The sequence below is a fragment of the Schistocerca serialis genome, chromosome 2 (genome assembly GCF_023864345.2).
Source record: "Schistocerca serialis cubense isolate TAMUIC-IGC-003099 chromosome 2, iqSchSeri2.2, whole genome shotgun sequence".
In the NCBI taxonomy this organism is placed as follows: domain Eukaryota; kingdom Metazoa; phylum Arthropoda; class Insecta; order Orthoptera; family Acrididae; genus Schistocerca; species Schistocerca serialis.
This window is the reverse complement of record NC_064639.1, coordinates 435,447,716-435,468,537: the sequence shown is the minus strand read 5'-3', so window position 1 is coordinate 435,468,537 and position 20,822 is coordinate 435,447,716. Positions and strand designations below refer to the sequence as shown.

Genomic DNA, 20,822 nt, shown 5'->3' with positions numbered 1-20,822 from the left:
ATTCAGATACATACTTGTATTAAGTAATTTGTTGGTCTGGAGGTTGGCAGTATTTGGAAACAAGGGAAAGCAGGTGACCAACGGTATTGCATTATGGTTCATTCAGTAACTGCACATCCAATGACACCTAGGATATAACAGCTCACCTACACCCAGACACTAGAAAAAGATTCAGCTGAACACATTTAGTGTACACAACTAATTAAGATGACATTCCTTGGTGCATGGTTGCTGTGTGTGATGGTGCAGTTAAGGATGGAAGAAGAAGATTTTAACACAAGATGAGGACACATAGCCCATTATGTTTTTATTGTATTTTATGAACACTGCAATTCAGAATCATTAGAGGTTTAACTACATGTGCTGATTTTTGACAACCTGACAAGAGTTTTATCTGATGTAACACAGTTTGTAATAGTGTTAAGTATGCTGAAGTGGTTAAATGCTAGCAGTTACTACTGGGCTGCATGACAAGCAGTAGTGTATTGTAGAGAGGCCTCTATTGTTACATATGTCAATAATTGCTGTGTTTTCTTTTAAATGTAAATGCAAATAAATTTTAGTCTCTCAATAGAAGAGAAAGGAAACTATTTACATAACTGAGAAATAGTTTTTGTTTTTTTTTTTTCCCTGGGGATAGTGGCTTTCCTTCCAAATTTGCTATTTAACATGAGGTGGCATAAGAAGTATACTGATAGTGTATTATGCACATATTGAATCTTTTAAGAGTTTCTTATCTATTGTTAAAGTGCAATTTGACTCATTCCACGTCCCTGAAGATTCACTTTTCTCAATAGGATCTACAGAATTCAATGAATGAAGAATAAATGAGTGCTAAAAGCTACTCTGTTTTGCTTCAGAGTGGAACTTGATTAGCTATGCAACTGCAACAATAGTGAATTTGTTACGTGACAAAACTGATTTATACTTTATCCTATTACTCTATGTCCTTGCTGTTTTCTGTCCATTTTATTTCCCCCTTGCTATTTTTTCCCTCATCCTACTTGTTCCCTCATTACACTTCTCCCTAGCTTCACCATAACCTGTTTTTTCTTTACACCCTTCTTTTCCTTCTGTATCTGCTCCCTCGTAATACATTTCTATCACCATAAATACATAATCTACTCTTCTCTTCTGGCTTCGTTCTATTATTTGCACACTTCTTAACTCTTTCTCCATTTACAACCATCGCCGCACCTCCACATCCCCTCCCACTTCTAATCTGCTATCCTATTACTCCATGTCTCCTATTTGTGTATATCTTCTCTCCATTTCTCCTTTACCCTTTGTCCTTGACCCACATTGTCGCTTGTCATGCCCTCTGCCTCATGCTCTCCATCCCCTTCCTTCACTGCCAGGATGGTTCCTCTGAAAGGGCATGGCCGACTTCCTTCCCCATCCTTCCCTAATCCGATGAGACCGATGACCACGCTGTCTGGTCTCCTTCCCCAAAACCAACCAACCAACCTTTCCTTCACCAGTCTGTCATACTCTCTCTCTTTCTGGCTCCATGTAGAGTTCTTTGCATTTCCCCTGCTACTCTGTATATTGTACACGCTGATTGATTTACTTTTTCCTCCATTTAGGATTCACAGTGAACTGTTCACCAAGAATTAGTTCTTTACACTTTTTTAGCATAAACACAATGCATGGTACAGTTGTTCCTAGTATGCCATTTACTTTGAGTAGCTGAAGGAAGAAGAAATTGAATGCCGATGAGTATATTTTTTTATGGTGCAAGAATGGTAATGGAAATTGTAAAATAAAGATCAATGGTGATTGTATGTTGTATTACAGACAATAAAGATTGCCCTACCAGAGAACCATCCTTATCTCTCCCGTGAGATTTTTTTTTTAAAAACTGTACAAAATCAAGTTACAATTATTTCTTCTTGTAGATTCTGGAAAGTCAACAGACAGAGTGCTTCCAGCTCCTGATTCCATTGCGCATGTTGAGGGGGGTTTCGATGATGAAAATCAGAATACACATAATGTAAGTATTTACATAATTTGTCATTTACATAATTCGTCTATTCATTTTTTGTGGCTATATAATGCTCAGACAATCACACATTAAATAACATATTTATTCCAGAATGTATATTTACTCTGCAGTGGCGTGTGCACTGATTTGAAACTTCCTGGCAGATTAAAACTGTGTGCCTAGCTGGGACTCTAACCTGGGCCCTTTGCCTTTCACAGACAAGTGTTGTACTTACTGAGTTATCAAAGCATTACTCGTGACCTTCCTCACAGCGAGCTGAGGTACTGGCGGAAGTAAAGCTGTGAGTGCTGTTTGTGAGTTGCACTTTGTTAGCTCAGTCACTAGAATACTTGCCTGTGAAAGGCAAAGGTATGAGTCCCGGTTCGGCACACAGTTTGTCTGCCAGGAAGTTTCAAATCAGTGCACATTCCGCTGCTGAGTGAAAATTCATCCCCCAGGTTCTGGTGAAGCCATTTCTCTGCAATATCCTTTCTTCCAGGAGTGCTAATCCCAAAAAGTATGCTGGAGAACTTCTGTGAAATTTTGAAGGTAGGAGACTGAGTGAGATGGCACAGTGGTTAGCACCCTGGACTCGCACTTGGGAGGACGATGGCTCAAACCCGCATCCGGCCATTGAGATGTAGGTTTTCCGTGATTTCCCTAAATCGCTCCAGGCAAATGTCAGGATGGTTCCTTTGAAAGGGCACACAGCTGGTTTCCTTCCCCATTGTTGACACAGGCTAAGCTAGTGCTCCATCTCTAATAACTTCGGTGTCAACAGGACGTTAAACCGAATCTTCCTTCCTTTAGAAGGTAGGAGACGTACAGGCAGAAGTAAAGCTGTGATGCACGTTGTGAGTCATGCTTTGGTAGCTCTATTGACAGAGCATATGCTCTTGGAAAAATGTCGGGTTTGAGTCCCAGTTCAGCAGACAGTTACAATTTGCCAGGAAGTTTTAAAATCTCCCTCTAATTTATTATTATTATTGTTATTATTATTATTATTATTATTTGCTCAGACTGTATTTCAGTATTAGTTTAGGTTCTCCAACATCTGAGGATATTATCATTAACCATAATTTTACCTTGGAACTCTTCCATTTGGTCCGTGTTTGCATAGAAAAACAATAATATCAGAAACTGAGTCCGCCTTGATGCAAAACACTCTCTAAATTCAGTATTCCCATTATTTTTATTTGCTCAGAAAGATTTTCAATGTGTGTCCAGGTCAGGGTTGCATGTAAATGCACTCTAAATAAAAACATTTCCACAGTAATATTTGTTTTTTTAAATAAAAACTGCCTTTTCCTGCTGTATTGTATTTTATTTCTTCCAGGCTTAACGGCATGTTCTGTGGAAACTGGAATGATAAAATTTCATTTTGATATGCAATCTTTCTAGATTATAAACCAGTTCTCATACTATTTTTTACATAAATAAGTGATTACTTACAGTTCTTCAGCTTTTGGCTGGCATCTGCATTTTCTCTCACTTGGTCATATGCGGGAGGTCGCACTGTAATTTCACTTATGAAAAAGAAGCATGTTTTCATGTTAAGAACTTTTTTCTTTGCAGTTTTCACATTGTTTGCAGTAATTGCTGTGGAGCACCATCACTCTTCTATCACTATTTCTAGATATTTTACCGATAATTGTGATTCAAAGTCATAACTATATCTACAACTAGTGTCGGAAGACTAAGAGTGCTCCACAGCAGTTAGCGCAAACAGTAAAATGGAACAGTTATAGGATTGCTTTGTTGGTCGTCCGTCTGTCTGATTGTTAAGAATCCTTTTTCTGAGGAATGAGTGGATGTATTAAGTTGAAATTTACATACTAATGTTTGCCTTGTCAGTGTAAAAACTTTGAGCTTCTGAGTCATTGCAATCAAAAGGTAAAGTTATTTATGTCACATATTTTGATGCTCACAAACTCCCTCATTGAAACCTATAGTGTCTTCTTGTTGACCTAGAATCATGAAATTTGGCAAGAAGCAAAGTTTCACAGGACATATAAAAGGAAACAGTGAAAATTGCTTATTTGTTATTACATCATACAAGAAAAGTTTTTTTGTCACTTGTTACCTGAATGTACATTTGTCCATCTGTTAAATGCCCCTTTTTCTCAGGAATTACAATAGCAAATCTGAAATTACACAAAACATTTAAACTTAAATTAAAACATTCTCAAAAGTCTAGGAATTTCCTATACTAATGTCTTGCCAGTGTCAACCTCGATAACTGGCAAAAATAGTTGAGATACTCGATTCACAGGATGGACAAATCATCTATACACATATTTAAGTTTATGCAGAATCCTCACTGCATGAGTCATATTAGTACTTGGCCAATTTTTTCTCTTAATATATTTGCATTGCAGTTTCTTTTCCTTCTTTTTGTTGTGTTCAGTAATTGTCTTTGCTCTCCTATTGTTCTTAGGACCTCTTGATTTTTCACTCTATCAATCTAACTTATGCTTCCCATCCTCTCCCATGTCCAAATCTCAAGAGCCTCCAGCCTTATTCTATCTTTCTTCCTCAGTGTCAATCTTCAACACCATACAACAGGACATTAATACAAAAATCTTATTAGTATTTTCCTCAAAACTTTGTCCACATTGTAGCAGAATACAAAGTGTGTGAAAAAAGTAATGTGACTGATTTTTTTGTCTACCAGAGTTTTTGTCCCCGAATGAGAATACTGCCCCCTTCATAATAGTTCCCTTCAGCCTGTAACATGTCAGTCACATTATTTTGAGTGTTCTCCAGAGTTCCAAAATGACATCCTTTTAAGACCTTTTTCAATTTTGGGAAAAGAAAAAAGTCACAAGGACTCAGAGCTTCTGAGTCATTGCAATCAAAAGGTAAAGTTATTTATGTCACATATTTTGATGCTCACAAACTCCCTCATTGAAACCTATAGTGTCTTCTTGTTGACCTAGAATCATGAAATTTGGCAAGAAGCAAAGTTTCACAGGACATATAAAAGGAAACAGTGAAAATTGCTTATTTGTTATTACATCATACAAGAAAAGTTTTTTTGTCACTTGTTACCTGAATGTACATTTGTCCATCTGTTAAATGCCCCTTTTTCTCAGGAATTACAATAGCAAATCTGAAATTACACAAAACATTTAAACTTAAATTAAAACATTCTCAAAAGTCTAGGAATTTCCTATACTAATGTCTTGCCAGTGTCAACCTCGATAACTGGCAAAAATAGTTGAGATACTCGATTCACAGGATGGACAAATCATCTATACACATATTTAAGTTTATGCAGAATCCTCACTGCATGAGTCATATTAGTACTTGGCCAATTTTTTCTCTTAATATATTTGCATTGCAGTTTCTTTTCCTTCTTTTTGTTGTGTTCAGTAATTGTCTTTGCTCTCCTATTGTTCTTAGGACCTCTTGATTTTTCACTCTATCAATCTAACTTATGCTTCCCATCCTCTCCCATGTCCAAATCTCAAGAGCCTCCAGCCTTATTCTATCTTTCTTCCTCAGTGTCAATCTTCAACACCATACAACAGGACATTAATACAAAAATCTTATTAGTATTTTCCTCAAAACTTTGTCCACATTGTAGCAGAATACAAAGTGTGTGAAAAAAGTAATGTGACTGATTTTTTTGTCTACCAGAGTTTTTGTCCCCGAATGAGAATACTGCCCCCTTCATAATAGTTCCCTTCAGCCTGTAACATGTCAGTCACATTATTTTGAGTGTTCTCCAGAGTTCCAAAATGACATCCTTTTAAGACCTTTTTCAATTTTGGGAAAAGAAAAAAGTCACAAGGACTCAGATCAGGTGAATAATGAGGGTCTGTGGATCGACAAAATTAAAACGAGGATAATGGAATGTAGTTGAATTAAGTCAGGTGATGCTGAGGGAATTAGATTAGGAAATGAGACACTTAAAATAGTAAAGGAGTTTTGCTATTTGGGGAGCAAAATAACTGATGATGGTCGAAGTAGAGAAGATATAAAATGTAGACTGGCAATGGCAAGGAAAGCGTTTCTGAAAAATAGAAATTTGTTAACATCGAGGATAGATTTAAGGGTCAGGAAGTCATTTCTGAAAGTATTTGTATGGAGTGTAGCCATGTATGGAAGAGAAACATGGACGATAAATAATTTGGACAAGAAGAGAATAGAAGCTTTTGAAATGTGGTGCTACAGAAGAATGCTGAAGATTAGATGGGTAGGTCACATAACTAATGAGGAGTTATTGAATAGAATTGGGGAGAAGAGGAGTTTGTGGCACAACTTGACAAGAAGAAGGGACCGGTTGGTAGGACATGTTCTGAGGCATCAAGAGATCACAAATTTAGCATTGGAGGGCAGCGTGGAGGGTAAAAATCGTAGAGGGAGACCAAGAGGTGAATACACTAAGCAGATTCAGAAGGATGTAGGTTGCAGTAAGTACTGGGAGATGAAGAGGCTTGCACAGGATAGAGTAGCATGGAGAGCTGCATCAAACCAGTCTCAGGACTGATGACAACAACAACAATGTGGATCAACAGGAATGCCTTTTGAGGTTAAAAATTCCAGGTTGGAAGCAGCTGTGTGACATGGGGCATTGTCATGATGCAGCATCCATTTGTTTGCAATGTTCGATCTCACTTGATCCACCCTTTTCCTGAGACTTCCAAGGACATCTTTGTAAAACAAGTGGTTGACAGTAGGTCCTGGACAAACAAATTCTTTAAGCATTACATCCCTACTGTCAAAAGAGCAAGCCAGCATTTCTTTTTATTTCCCTAAGTGAGATTCATCTTCAACATGTTCTGATCCCTCCAAAAATAATTTGTGCAGATGAAAAACTTGTAAATCTTGATGAGGAATGTTCCCCATAACTGTTTCAGCATTTCAAAGGTTACACTTACAGATTCCCCAAGTTTAACACTAAACTTGGTTTAGCATAACGTTGCTCTAAATTTTACTGTTTCACTTTTGTAACACACAACAGACATGCAACTTCACTGATGGTGCCCTCAAAAATCACATGATAGCTGTACAGAGCTGAAACTCGGACTGCGCATCTTAAAAGGATGAATGTAGTGGTCTACACAAGTAGAACAATACAGTGTTGCCACATCACTCGCAGTGTTGTCAATCTCATTACTTTCCTCACACACACATCGTATTCTCCTTTTCTTGCAATATGGCTCTTTCATGGTTTTAATTACTGTGCTGCTTTTCCAGCTGGTTTCTATTTTTCTTCCTAGGTATTTAAAGTTTTGTAGATGTTCTAATCTTTCTCCATTCAGCATTATAATTAACTTTTTATTTCCTCATAGTTTCATTACTTTTGTTTTCTTTGTATAGACTTTCATTCCATAAATCTTTCATTTAGCTTCAGTGTATCCATGGCCGGCCGAAGTGGCCGTGGGGTTAAAGGCGCTGCAGTCTGGAACCGCAAGACCGCTACGGTCGCAGGTTCAAATCCTGCCTCGGGCATGGATGTTTGTGATGTCCTTAGGTTAGTTAGGTTTAACTAGTTCTAAGTTCTAGGGGACTAATGACCTCTGCAGTTGAGTCCCATAGTGCTCAGAGCCATTTGAACCATTTTTTTGTATCCATGTTATCCTGTAATTCTTTTTCATCATTTGCCGGAAGGACTATGTCATCTGCAAACCTCGAACACTATGTTCTTCCTCTAACTGTTCCAGCTTGTAATTTTGCTGGCAGTCATATTTTGTAGGTACAACTGGGAAGGGTAAGAGACAGATCGCTGCCTTGTCTTAATTGTTTTCCTGGTTCTAACCATTTTGCGCTTTCTCCTCTCGCTTTCACTGACGCTTTTTGATTTAAATATTATTATTATTATTATTGTTGTTGTTGTTGTTGTTGTTGCTACAGGATCAAATAATGGCATATAAGGATGGAATAACGACAATATTATCAAAAGGGTAGATTGCTACCCACCATATAGCGGAAATGTCGAGTGGTAAACAGCGACAACAAAAAGACTACTAAACACATTAGCTTTCAGCCAGAAGGCCTTCTTATGAAATAGACACCATACACATACACACATTCATGCAAACACAGCTCCCACATACATGACCACTGCCTCTGGCTGCTGAGACCAGATTGTGAGCAACTGCACACAATGGGAGAAGCAATTCAGGTGGTGGGGGAAGGAGGAGGCTGCAATGAGAAGGGGAAGGACAACAGGGTAGGGGTGGAGGAAGTAAAATGCCTCTTGTGGCAGCCATACGGGAATGAGGTGGAAAGAGTTTAGGTCAGCTAGGTGCAGTCGGGAGGTTAGATGGTGGGCACGGGGTAGCGGGAAAGGAGGCGAGTAAAAAGACTGTGGGTGCACTTGTGGAACAGAAGGCTGTGTAGTGCTGGTGTGGGAACAGTGAAGGAGACAGGTGGCTGAAGGACAACAACCAACGAAGACTGAGGCCAGGAGGATTATGGGAATGTAGTTCCCAACTGAGCAATTCATAAAAGCTGATGTTGGTAGGAAGGATCCATACGGCACAGGCTGTGAAGCAGTCATTAAAATGAAGAACGTTGTTCTGGGTAATATGCTTGGCAACTGGGTAGTTCAGCTGTTTCTTGGCCACAATTTTTTGGTAGCCGTTCATGCAGTCATAAGCTTGTGGGGTGTCAAAGCCCACTTAGAATAAAGCACAGTGTTTGCAGCTCAGCTTGCTGCTATCTAGAGGAATCCTTGCTAATCACCCGGAATCCCAAACCCGTCATCTGGTTCAGATTCATTGATGACATCTTCGTGATCTGGACTGATGGTGAGAATGCCCTATCCACATTCCTCCAGAACCTCAACACCTTCTCCCCCATTCGCTTCACCTGGTCCTCTTCAACCCAACAAGTCACCTTCTTCGATGTTGACCTTTACTACAAAGATGGCTACATCAGTACCTCCGTAATATCAAACATACCAACCACCAGCAATACCTCCACTTCGATAGCTGACATCTACTCCATACCAAGGAGTCCCTTCCGTATAGTCTAGGCACCATGGCCATCACATGCGTAGTGACAAGCAGTCCCTCTTGAAATATACTGTGGGTCTCACTAAGGCTTTCACAGATCGTAATTATCCTCCCAACCTTGTACAGAAACAGATCTCCCGTCCCTTACCTCTCCGGCCACCCACCACCTCCCAAAGTCCCACTGTCCTGCCACAGAGGAGTATTCACCTTGTGACTGAGTTCTACCCAGGACTGGAGCAACTTAATCACATTCTCCACCAGGGTTTCGACTGCCATTCGTCGTGCCCTGAAATGAAGAATGTGGTACCCACTATCCTGCCCACCCATCCCACAATGGTATTCCGCCGCCCACCTACACAATATCCATGTCCATCCCTACACAATCCCTGCTGCCACCTTTTTGCTTCATGGGTCATATAACTGTAATAGACCTAGATGCAAGACAAAGACCTGTCCCATGTGTCCTCTCACCACTACATAGTCCAGACTGGTCACAAGCATCGCCTGTCCCATCAAAGGCAGGGCTACCTATGAAACCCATCATGTGGTCTACGAGCTAAGTTGCAGCCACTGTATTTCATTCTACATGGGCATGACAACCATCAACCTGACGTCCACATGAATAGCCACTGACAAACCGTGGCCTAGAAACAACTGGACCACCAGTTTCTCAGCACAGTGCCCAACACAACGTTCTACATTTTAATCACTGCTTCACAGTTTGTTGCCATTTGGATCCTTCCTGCAAACACCAGCTTTTATGAAATGCCCAGTTGGGAACTCTCCCTCCAATATATCCTACATTCCCATAAGCCTTGTTGTCTCACCCTTTGTTAATCATTGTCCTTCACCCACCTATTCCCGTCCCTCTCCCCACTCGAGCACTGCTCAGCCTTCTATCCACCCATCCCCACACCCCATTCCCAGCCTCCATCCAACCTAAGGACTGCACCTAGGTGCCCTATCTTCTCTCCATCTTGTGTCTGTGTGCTCCCACAAGCAGTACTTTACCATCCCCAACCCCAATCCTGCTATCCCTTCCCCTCCTTACACCTCAGCCTCTTCTGTACCCCCACCATCCAGACTGCTTCTCCCAACATGTGCAGTCGCTCACAGTCTGACCTCGGCAACCAGAGACATTGGTCATATGTGTGTGTGTGTGTGTGTGTGTGTGTGTGTGTGTGTGCGTGTGTGTGTCCATACACGTTATCTATTTCAGAAGAAGACATTCTAGCCGAAAGCTAATGTGTTTAGTAGTCTCTTTGTGCCTCTCTGCAACTCACCATCTCCGCTATGTGGTGGGTAGCAATCTATTTTTATTATTAGGTTAATTAATACAAATATCACTTAATAATTACATTTTGCTGTATTCCTGTTATCTTCTGACACACTTCTCTATTCAGTGCATCCTCCTTGTGTACACTGTGATGCTCCGTTATTTCAGTGTATATTCTTTTCAAGAAATTTGTGTCTGTTGGAGTCAAATCTGCCAACAGCTTCCACTGAAAAATTTTCTTTGGCCACTATGGCCTGGCATTCTCAAGAAATAATCTTATCAGTCTTCTCCAGAACCTGCAAAACTTCTCCCTCATTTTCTTCACCTCGTCCTACTCAACCCAACGAGCCACCTTCCTAGATGTTGACCTCCATCTCAAAGATGGATACATTAGTACCTCCATTTATATCAAACCTACTAACCACCAGCAATACTTCCACTTCGACAGCTGCCACCCATTCCATATCAAGAAGTCCCTTCCATACAGCCTAGCCACCTGTGGTCATCGCATCTGCAGTGACGAGCAGTCCCTCTCGAAATATACTGAGGGTCTCACTGTAGCATTCACTGACCGTAATGATCCTCCCAACCTTGTACAAAAACAGATCTCCCATGCCTTATCTTTCCAATCTCCCACCACCTCCCAAAGTCCTACCGTCTGGTTGCAGAGCATTCCCATCGTAACTCTCAGTACCACCCAGGAAGGGAGCAACTGAATTACATTTTCCATCAGGGTTTCGATTACCTCTCCTCATGCCCTGAAATGAGGAATGTCCTGCCCACTATCCTTCCCACCCCTCCTACCGTGGTATTCCGCCGTCCACCGAACCTACACCATATACTCGTCCATCCATACACAACCCCTGCTCCCAATCCCTTCCCTCATGGCTCATACCCCTGTTATAGACGTAGATCAAAGACCTGTCCCATACATCCTCCCACCACCACCTACTCCAGTCCATTCACTAACATCACCTATCCCATCAAAGGCAGGGCTACCTGTGGAACCATTCATGTGGCTACAAGCTGGGCTGCAACCACTGTGCTGTATTCTATTGGGCATGACAACCAACAAGCTGTCTGTCTGCATGAATGACCACCGACAAACTGTGACCAAGAAATAAATGGACCACCCTGTTGCTGAACATGGTACCAAACATAATATCCTTCAGTTCAGTGACTGCTTTACAGCCTGTGCCATGTGGATCATACCCAACAACACCAGCTTTTCTGAATTGCACAGGTGGGAACTTCCCTGCAAAATGTCCTACGTTCCCATAATCATCCTGGCCTCAACCTTCGTTAGTCACTGTCCTCACCCATCCAGCCCCTTCCCTGTTACCATTCCACTACTATACAGCCATCATTTCACCACCACACCCAGTCTTTTTATTTGTCTCCTTTTCCGATACTTCCACACCCCCCACCCACACCCCCCGCACCACTCCTCCTCTCCACCTTTACCCTGCCCTCTGTCTAACCCTCAGCACTTAACTGTCTGCTACCCCAGCCATACTATCCTTCCCCCTCCCCGCCCCAGCCTTCTCCTTACCCCCACCCAGTCGCCACTCCCATCATGCACTGGTGCTGCTGCTAGCAGTGTGGATTCAGTTGCCTGAGACTGCAGTTGTGTGTGTGTGTGTGTGTGTGTGTGTGTGTGTATTGTTGATGAAAGCCAGTGGCTGAAAGCTTTAATTGTGTCTTTTTGTTGTGCCTATTTGCAACTGAGCATCTCCGTTATATGTTGAGTAGCAACTTTTCTTCTCATAACATGTTACATTCCATCCTGGATTTTCCATTGTTTCATTTGAATACATAGTTAAAAATACCAGCATTTGCTTTGCTGTCTTCAATTTCAATTCCTGTCTCATTTGCTGGGGTGTGGACACTAACTTTAGTGCCACTAACAGCCTTTACATACAACCAGAATTTCTTTGGGTTTTGTGAAAGATCATTTCACAGTTTCGTCCTATAGTAGTCATTGAAGGCTTCACATATTGTTCTCGTGACAGTCAAACATATTTCATTCAGCATCTCTCTCTCTATAGCCCTGTGCTTTGTATTACGCCTATTATGCAGTAATCTCTGTTTCTACAGAAGTATCTTTCCAGTGACTGTGTACCATGGAGGGTGACTCCCATTATGAACAATTGTACTGGGTACATATCTGTCTAGCGTATCGTCAACTATTCTTTTAAGCTTGAGTCATACTCTACATTCTCATGCCCTGCCTGAAAGTTTCAAGTTCCTCGTTGAGATCTGACACTACTGATTTTTTAAATCTAGTTTGCTGAACATATATTTTTCTGCATGTTTTAGTATTTTGGTAATCATTGTTGCCACAACTGCGTCATGGTCATTGATACCAGCTTCGATGTGGACATCTTCAAAGATGTCACATCTATTTTTTGCCTTTAGATCCAATATATTTCCATTGTAAATGGGCTTTCTATCTACCTGTTCTACGTAGGTTTCAGAGAAGGCATTTAACGATGTTTCACAGGATGTCCCGTATCATGCCCACCACCAACAAAACTAATTTTACCAATTAATTGTTGGATGATTAAAGTCTCTTCCACAGATGCCAGTAAGATTGGGGAACTTACATAAAGTGAACTGAGGTTTTATCCAAAGTTTTCGATTACATCAGGAGATGAGCCTGGCGGGTGATAGAAGGATCCAGTTACCATTTTATGCCCATCTCTGACACTGAGTCTTACCAACACAGTCTCAATTGCAACTTCACTTCCTGGCTCTTTCAATTTGAGTTTCTTGTCTACTGCGACAAATACACTATTTCCATTGTGATACACAATTAAATTTCCCCCCAAAATTTCTCTGCTATCAATTTCAGGGGCCAACCAGCCTTCAGTACCTAGTATTATATGTGAGCTTCCCTGCTTTTCAGGAGCACTTCAAACTCTGGCTCTTAGTTGCTTATGCATCAGCAGTTAACTAATAGAATTTTAATACTCTCATCAAGGGGTCACTATTCATTTCAGATTTTTTGTTTTTGCTAGACTCATTTGTCATATTCATGATATAAATATTGTTGAATCATGAACTCAAAAGTCGTCTTGTTTTGCAATGGCTTGACCATCAACAAAACTTATAAAAGCACTTGTACATCATTAATAATTATTTTCATTTCTCCACAGCTGTTCTTCTATCTTCAGAGAGCCACTTCTACGTATAAACTCAACAAGATGGGTGACATACTGCAACTTTGTCTCAGCCCTTTTGTGGCATTGATGCGTCTAGATAACTTTGACTCTGTCTTAATCCATACACCATCATCTATGTACATTTCAGTAATAATCTGTAAAAGATGGCCATCCATATCCATATCGTTTATGGCTTGCCGCAGTTTTGTTTCGAAACGGTGTCATCAGCTTTTGCTAAATCTACAAAAGGCAATGTGCAACCCTTCCCTACTGCTATAAATTTCTTCAACAGACATTGTAAAATAGATTATCTGTACAAGATCTATTCTGTCTAAGCCTATGCTGGCCTTCCCCTATGTGGTGGCCAACATTCTGTCATATTGTCTTATATATGATTTTGCCAAATAAGAGCCTCATCGTGCAGTTCACGCTAATGGTTTATAGCAGTTAGTTTCTCTTCTATTCACTTTCTTGAAAATGCAAGTCATTTATGATATTCTCTGTTCTGATGGAATTACAATCTATTGACAGCAGTTGTTTGTAAGATGTATTATTGTTTTCTTCAGATGATTGACCATTATACACTCCTGGAAATGGAAAAAAGAACACATTGACACCGGTGTGTCAGACCCACCATACTTGCTCCGGACACTGCGAGAGGGCTGTACAAGCAATGATCACACGCACGGCACAGCGGACACACCAGGAACCGCGGTGTTGGCCGTCGAATGGCGCTAGCTGCGCAGCGTTTGTGCACCGCCGCCGTCAGTGTCAGCCAGTTTGCCGTGGCATACGGAGCTCCATCGCAGTCTTTAACACTGGTAGCATGCCGTGACAGCGTGGACGTGAACCGTATGTGCAGTTGACGGACTTTGAGCGAGGGTGTATAGTGGGCATGCGGGAGGCCGGGTGGACGTACCGCCGAATTGCTCAACACGTGGGGCGTGAGGTCTCCACAGTACATCGATGTTGTCGCCAGTGGTCGGCGGAAGGTGCACGTGCCCGTCGACCTGGGACCGGACCGCAGCGACGCACGGATGCACGCCAAGGCCGTAGGATCCTACGCAGTGCCGTAGGGGACCGCACCGCCACTTTCCAGCAAATTAGGGACACTGGGGTATCGGCGAGGACCATTCGCAACCGTCTCCATGAAGCTGGGCTACGGTCCCGCACACCGTTAGGCCGTCTTCCGCTCACGCCCCAACATCGTGCAGCCCGCCTCCAGTGGTGTCGCGACAGGCGTGAATGGAGGGACGAATGGAGACGTGTCGTCTTCAGCGATGAGAGTCGCTTCTGCCTTGGTGCCAATGATGGTCGTATGCGTGTTTGGCGCCGTGCAGGTGAGCGCCACAATCAGGACTGCATACGACCGAGGCACACAGGGCCAACACCCGGCATCATGGTGTGGGGAGCGATCTCCTACACTGGCCGTACACCACTGGTGATCGTCGAGGGGACACTGAATAATGCACGGTACATCCAAAACGTCATCGAACCCATCGTTCTACCATTCCTAGACCGGCAAGGGAACTTGCTGTTCCAACAGGACAATGCACGTCCGCATGTATCCCGTGCCACCCAACGTGCTCTAGAAGGTGTAAGTCAACTACCCTGGCCAGCAAGATCTCCGGATCTGTCCCCCATTGAGCATGTTTGGGACTGGATGAAGCGTCGTCTCACGCGGTCTGCACGTCCAGCACGAACGCTGGTCCACCTGAGGCGCTAGGTGGAAATGGCATGGCAAGCCGTTCCACAGGACTACATCCAGCATCTCTACGATCGTCTCCATGGGAGAATAGCAGCCTGCATTGCTGCGAAAGGTGGATATACACTGTACTAGTGCCGACATTGTGCATGCTCTGTTGCCTGTGTCTATGTGCCTGTGGTTCTGTCAGTGTGATCATGTGATGTATCTGACCCCAGGAATGTGTCAATAAAGTTTCCCCTTCCTGGGACAATGAATTCACGGTGTTCTTATTTCAATTTCCAGGAGTGTACTTTTTAGCTAATGCTATATTCAGTTCCTCTGTTGTAATGGTCATATTGCAAATAGTTTTTTCAGTCAGTTAGATCATCTGTATAATGTCTGTAATTGTCCACCACACTTCTGTAGTGTGTGATCTCTTATTAAACTCTCACTTTCAGTGCCTTTCTGTTCCCACATCTAGTTCTTCTCTGATTTAATCCTGTTCCTTAACTCCTGATTTATTGTTTGTTAATTTTATGTATCTTGAGATGATTTGGTTGATAACCACTTTTGTATAAATTTTTCATTTTTCCAAATCAGCTTTTTAATGTCATCTGATATTCAGGTATCTCATTATGCATAGTGAAGCCAAGACTCCTAGGAGAGTAAAACCAGATGTCAAATGCTGGTCCTCCAGGTTGGGTCATTGAGTCAGCACCCCAATAGCCATAAAAGCTTTCTGAGTTTTGAGAAAATAAAGTGAAGCCGTAGAACTTGGGATTTAAATATAATGAGTTTTTAAGGTGTCTGCTTTAATATGAATACACTGAAACATAAAATTTTACATGTTTACCTTATGTTGTTCATGCAGGAAAGATACCAGTGTTACTGGCACTGTTTATACAAGTGTCAAACTCTGTCAGAATCTTACTAAGAAATTATCTTTCTAGGTATTACCGAAGTCAGAGATGGCACAGAAAACATCCTTAGAGAAAGAAGCAGAATCAGATGAAGAAAAACAGCAGATTTCACATGAAACCAAATGGGATATTTTTGATGTTACTTTAAATGTAAATGAGCTGAGAACATTGATACGTGAATGGGTAGCCACGGAGAGAGAGCCAAAGAGTATTGATATCAGATTGTTCACAGATCTTCTTTGCCAAATGGTCAAGGAGAAAAATATAGAAACTGTGGATTTGTTGTTCAGATGTTTGTACAGGTAAGTAAATATTGCAAGGAAAAGAACATTTATTATCAAGTTACCTAATAATGAATCAGAATGAAAGACTAATATGCCCTAATGAACAACTAACTTTGTCTCCATAAGATGGACAGAACAGTTTGATTTTGCATGCAGCTGTATTATTGTGAGACTGGCTGGAAGACTTACGACACAAAGGATCGTAAGACATATCATGATGACCCAAAACATCTAACGTTTTTTAGACGACAAGAGACAGCATCGTATTGAGTTGCAAGGCTCACACGTCTCTCAAATCAGTTAACTTTCACATTGTATGTAGCCAGTCCTCTTCTCTGGGTAATCAGTTATGTCGATCTCCCAAAAGCTTCTTCTCCGAAGACAATAGCTGGTTAAAGGGACTTGTTAAACTACTTTTCTATTCTTGAAATAATTTGGGTACTTATAGAATACTTTTCAGTTCACTCACTTTATATTTTCAACTTTCACAGAGAATAACTTCTGCAAGCTAACTTATCCCTTAAACATTAGACTCATTTACACATATTCAAATAGCGTACATGTGTCTTGCTTCATTCATAGCCAAGGCATGAAGTAATTCAAAAGTCTCTAGTCTCAAGCAAGTCCAATACATGAATGAACATAGAAATCTATATTCAATTGTTCACTAGTCTTTTTACAGTCAACACAAACACTAAAGAGCACAGAATACTACATAAACTTTCCTTGTTCTTCTCGACCCATACACGGAAACTCTGTGGTCCGTACAGCAGGTACTTGTCTGCCACCGTTCATCTTGTTTGAAACAGTGGAAGGCCGAGTGGTTTTAGAATTTACTCTGAAATTCTCGAAGCACGAAGCACTACATATCCCCCCCCCCCCCCCTTAAATTGAACACATGATATTTTATACAATCATTACGTAAATTTATATCACACACTGTTGCGACAGTATACATAGCAACATAGACCTTTGTACTCATTTAGAATACACTCTAGCTAATCTTTCATTTATTCTATTCTCCCTCTATTTTGACATCAAACTCAAATATTCAATGGTGACCTGGTAAATTTTCCTAATATTTAGGATTCGTTAGGACTCTGTCTCAATTTCCAACCGCAAACTCCAGGTATTCATGAGGTTTGAGTACTTTATTCTTTATTCAGATTCTTTATACTGCTTCTTTATTACGCAGTGGTCTTATTACTTATAAACTTTTTGTAGTCTGGAGGAACTCTGGGCAAAATAAAAGTGTTTCTATAGACACTCATAAAACATAATAATGCTAGTGAAGTATAGAGTTCAAACGTACCAGAATAATTACTGCAAAATTTTGTGACTTTTGTCACGATACTGCCCTTTCCCCTCTAGAAACAGTGCCTATACCTCACATACTGGTTGATCCTATGAGTACCCTTTCTCCTTCCGTTTTGGTAGGTACACCCCATTTTTAATTCCTATTTTCCTATGGTACATGTCAATCTCCTTCTTGGTGTCGCTGTCCGCACAGTATAGGTCAGCCGTTCTTAGGTCTGCCTATCTGCCCTTTTCATCCAGTACATGCTGGGTGCAACCCCCCCCCCCCCCCCCCCCCCCCCAACCTTCTTGAGTAGGCCTTATGTTTCATTGCCCTAGTATTCACCTTTGTGTACACTATAATTAGATATTACCTGGTAAAATTAAAATCTACTTCACAGTTCATGCTTGCTTTTTCATACTTCTCTTTTATATCGTAGAGTCCTCCATTATTCATCCACTTCTACGTTTCCAGTATCTACTTTATGCCCGATTACATTATTCAATATATAATATGCTTGCTTAAGTTATGAGAGTCCCACTACCCTACAAGTCATCAGAATATTTGTTAGACTGACCTTTCTGGCTTATGTTCTCTTTCCTTATTCACACTTCCTACTTAGGTATACTAGATGTAAAATTATCATAGTTTTTATATCCTTATATACCTATGCGATACAGAATCGTCATTGTTCTTATACATATATTTCCTATATATATGTATTAATAAATAGCTACAAGATAGTTTTTCCAAGTAACTAGGCAATGTGTTTCCTATATATATGTATTAATAAATAGCTACAAGATAGTTTTTCCAAGTAACTAGTCAATGTGTTTCCTATATATACATATGAATAAATATCTACATGTTAGTTTTTCCAAGTAACTAGGCGATGTAAAACCATCACAATAATCAACCATAACTGCATAGTTCTCTATGTGCACATTCTTTCCCCCTACAACACTTGACAGTTCTCACATCCTTTTAATCTGTACTTTCATTGTTTGTGCCTTAGTTTTATGGTGTATGTGTACTTGGAAATGTGTTTGTGTAGCCTGATTCTTCAGCTTACTTATATGAAATAAGTTGAACGTTACTGGAAACCATAGAAAATAAGGAGGACTTCAGTAAGAAATGAAAAAGTAGAAATGATTGCTAAGATCGAAGAAGAGAAATAAGATAGCCCCAAAGACAGGAAACCATTCCCATCCCCCTTCCCGAGGTCCCCTGCTTCTCCGGTACTTGAGTGAGATGCCGGAGGAGTTATGATGTTAAACGTCTCCTGCAGAACGGACATTCTCACCTTCACCTGTGAAGTCCCCAAAGAAAAATCTTAGCAACTAGTGTTAGTCATGCTTGTACTTACACTACCCACCCCTTCCAAAACTAATACAAACCCTCCCATCCACTTCACATCTCATGGAAGGTATAAAATGTTCTATAAAAATAGAAAATTATACACTACGATAACATAGTTGTTTAGTCATTCAGTTTTACTATACTTTTATACACACATAAAATCCTCTAGATTCATTTTATGTGGTCTCGACATCACTTGATTTAAATAGTACTATCATATTATACCTTTCACTCAAATAATATTTTATTCTTTTCATTTCATGTCTAGAGATCACTGTTCATGTCTGATTATCTTATGTTTTTTGCTTCCATCATATCCGGTTTTCTACGTACTAAAATTATAGGATTGTTTAAGAATTCAAGAATGAATTACAGTATAGTTTAAGATTTGAAGGGAATTCTGTGCCGGAAAAAATTGCACAGAAGAAACACTAAAAACAACTAGGGATCCTACGGTCGTCACTCCACCCATTACCACAGAACGTTAACATCCCTGGGAGGCATACAATTTTTTGTCTTTTACATTGTATTTTCCTTTTTCTGATCCTGTTATAGGGTCTACTAAACCTAAGGCTTTGGGATGTACCACTGTTTGCAATCGATACGGTCACTCATACTTTCGAAAAAAATTATGTGTTTCTTTCTTCAGGGCAGAGCACTGAAGATGCTGTTTTACTAGAACTAGGTCATTAATGTTATACCGAGGTTCGACAGCCTTCTCATGATATTTACTCATTCGTTGTTGTGCTCTTTTAACCAAGTTCTTAGAAACTATTGTTTGATTAAGTTGGTAATCAACAGTAGGTTGTTCTGACCAAGTAAAACATTTAATAAGAGGTTATCCCACAAAATGTTTTCCTATTAACTTCCGAAGGGGTTAATCTAGTTGATAAATGTGGTAATTCATTTAGAATAAGCTCAAAGGCCTTAACTTTTGTTGCCCATGACATATGTTTTTCATGGCATTATGTATGCCATAATTTCCCAATTTCTTTCATAACCCTTTCACTTGGGTTGGTAGACAGATTATAGTTGGAGATTAATACTTGACAAATATCTTCCCACATTAAAAATTCTTTATAGTCGTTACTAACAAATTGTGGCCCATTATCGGAGATTAATCGTTTTGGTTTGCTCACCTCGAGAAAGTATTGTTGCAAATAGTGGATCACTATTGGTGTATTTGCTTTCTTAATAGGATACAACTCAACATACTTAGACCAACACTATGAGGACAAAAATGTACGATACTCCTTCCTTCCCTTTCGGAATTGGTCTGAAGAAATCCGCTGCTGTAAGATCTTGTAATGCCTTAGGAATGATTAGATACATTTTTTATGTAACATGAGTGTTACTCTCTTTTACTTTCTGACAGTTTTCACAAGTTCTAATTAAAGATGCTACCTTATGTCCTAGCTTTTTGAAATAATAGAACTTGTTCATGTGGGCTATACACTTTTTAATTCCAAAGTGTCCATACCCTGTATGGACATACCACACAGTTTCTTCCTCCATCAACTTCGGGATGCATAAACGCCACCGTCGAGATGTTATACTGTCTCTCCAAAATAAATTATTCCCTATAACCTTCCATTTGTCTGCTTGATTGGAGGTAAAGACTTTCTAATAGACATAGCATATATTTCTGTTAAGTAGGGATCAGGATGGATGTTGTCCGTTATTCTTTGAGCCATTTCTTGTACCCTGTTGTGTAGATATTCTACCATCATAAAATTAATTGCAAAAATTATGATGTGTCCGTCTGTACGTTTTAACTCTTTCATATCTACAGGTAATCTAGACAAAATGTCGGGTACAATATTTTCAGAACCTTTTACATACTGTAATTTAATGTCACATTCATGTAGGAACAACATCCACTG

The 20,822-nt window shown here is 40.5% G+C and overlaps 1 protein-coding gene across 1 annotated transcript in view; it reads left to right on the top strand.

Moving 5' to 3' along the window:
• The window catches only part of LOC126457296 (DNA repair protein REV1), a 136,838-nt gene that overhangs the window by 97,842 nt on the left and 18,174 nt on the right, over nucleotides 1-20,822 (top strand). Inside the window, exons 10-11 of the mRNA XM_050093469.1 lie at nucleotides 1,899-1,993; nucleotides 16,030-16,301. Of these exons, the coding sequence (XP_049949426.1) occupies nucleotides 1,899-1,993; nucleotides 16,030-16,301 (367 nt within the window). The remainder of the gene's footprint in view (nucleotides 1-1,898; nucleotides 1,994-16,029; nucleotides 16,302-20,822) is intronic.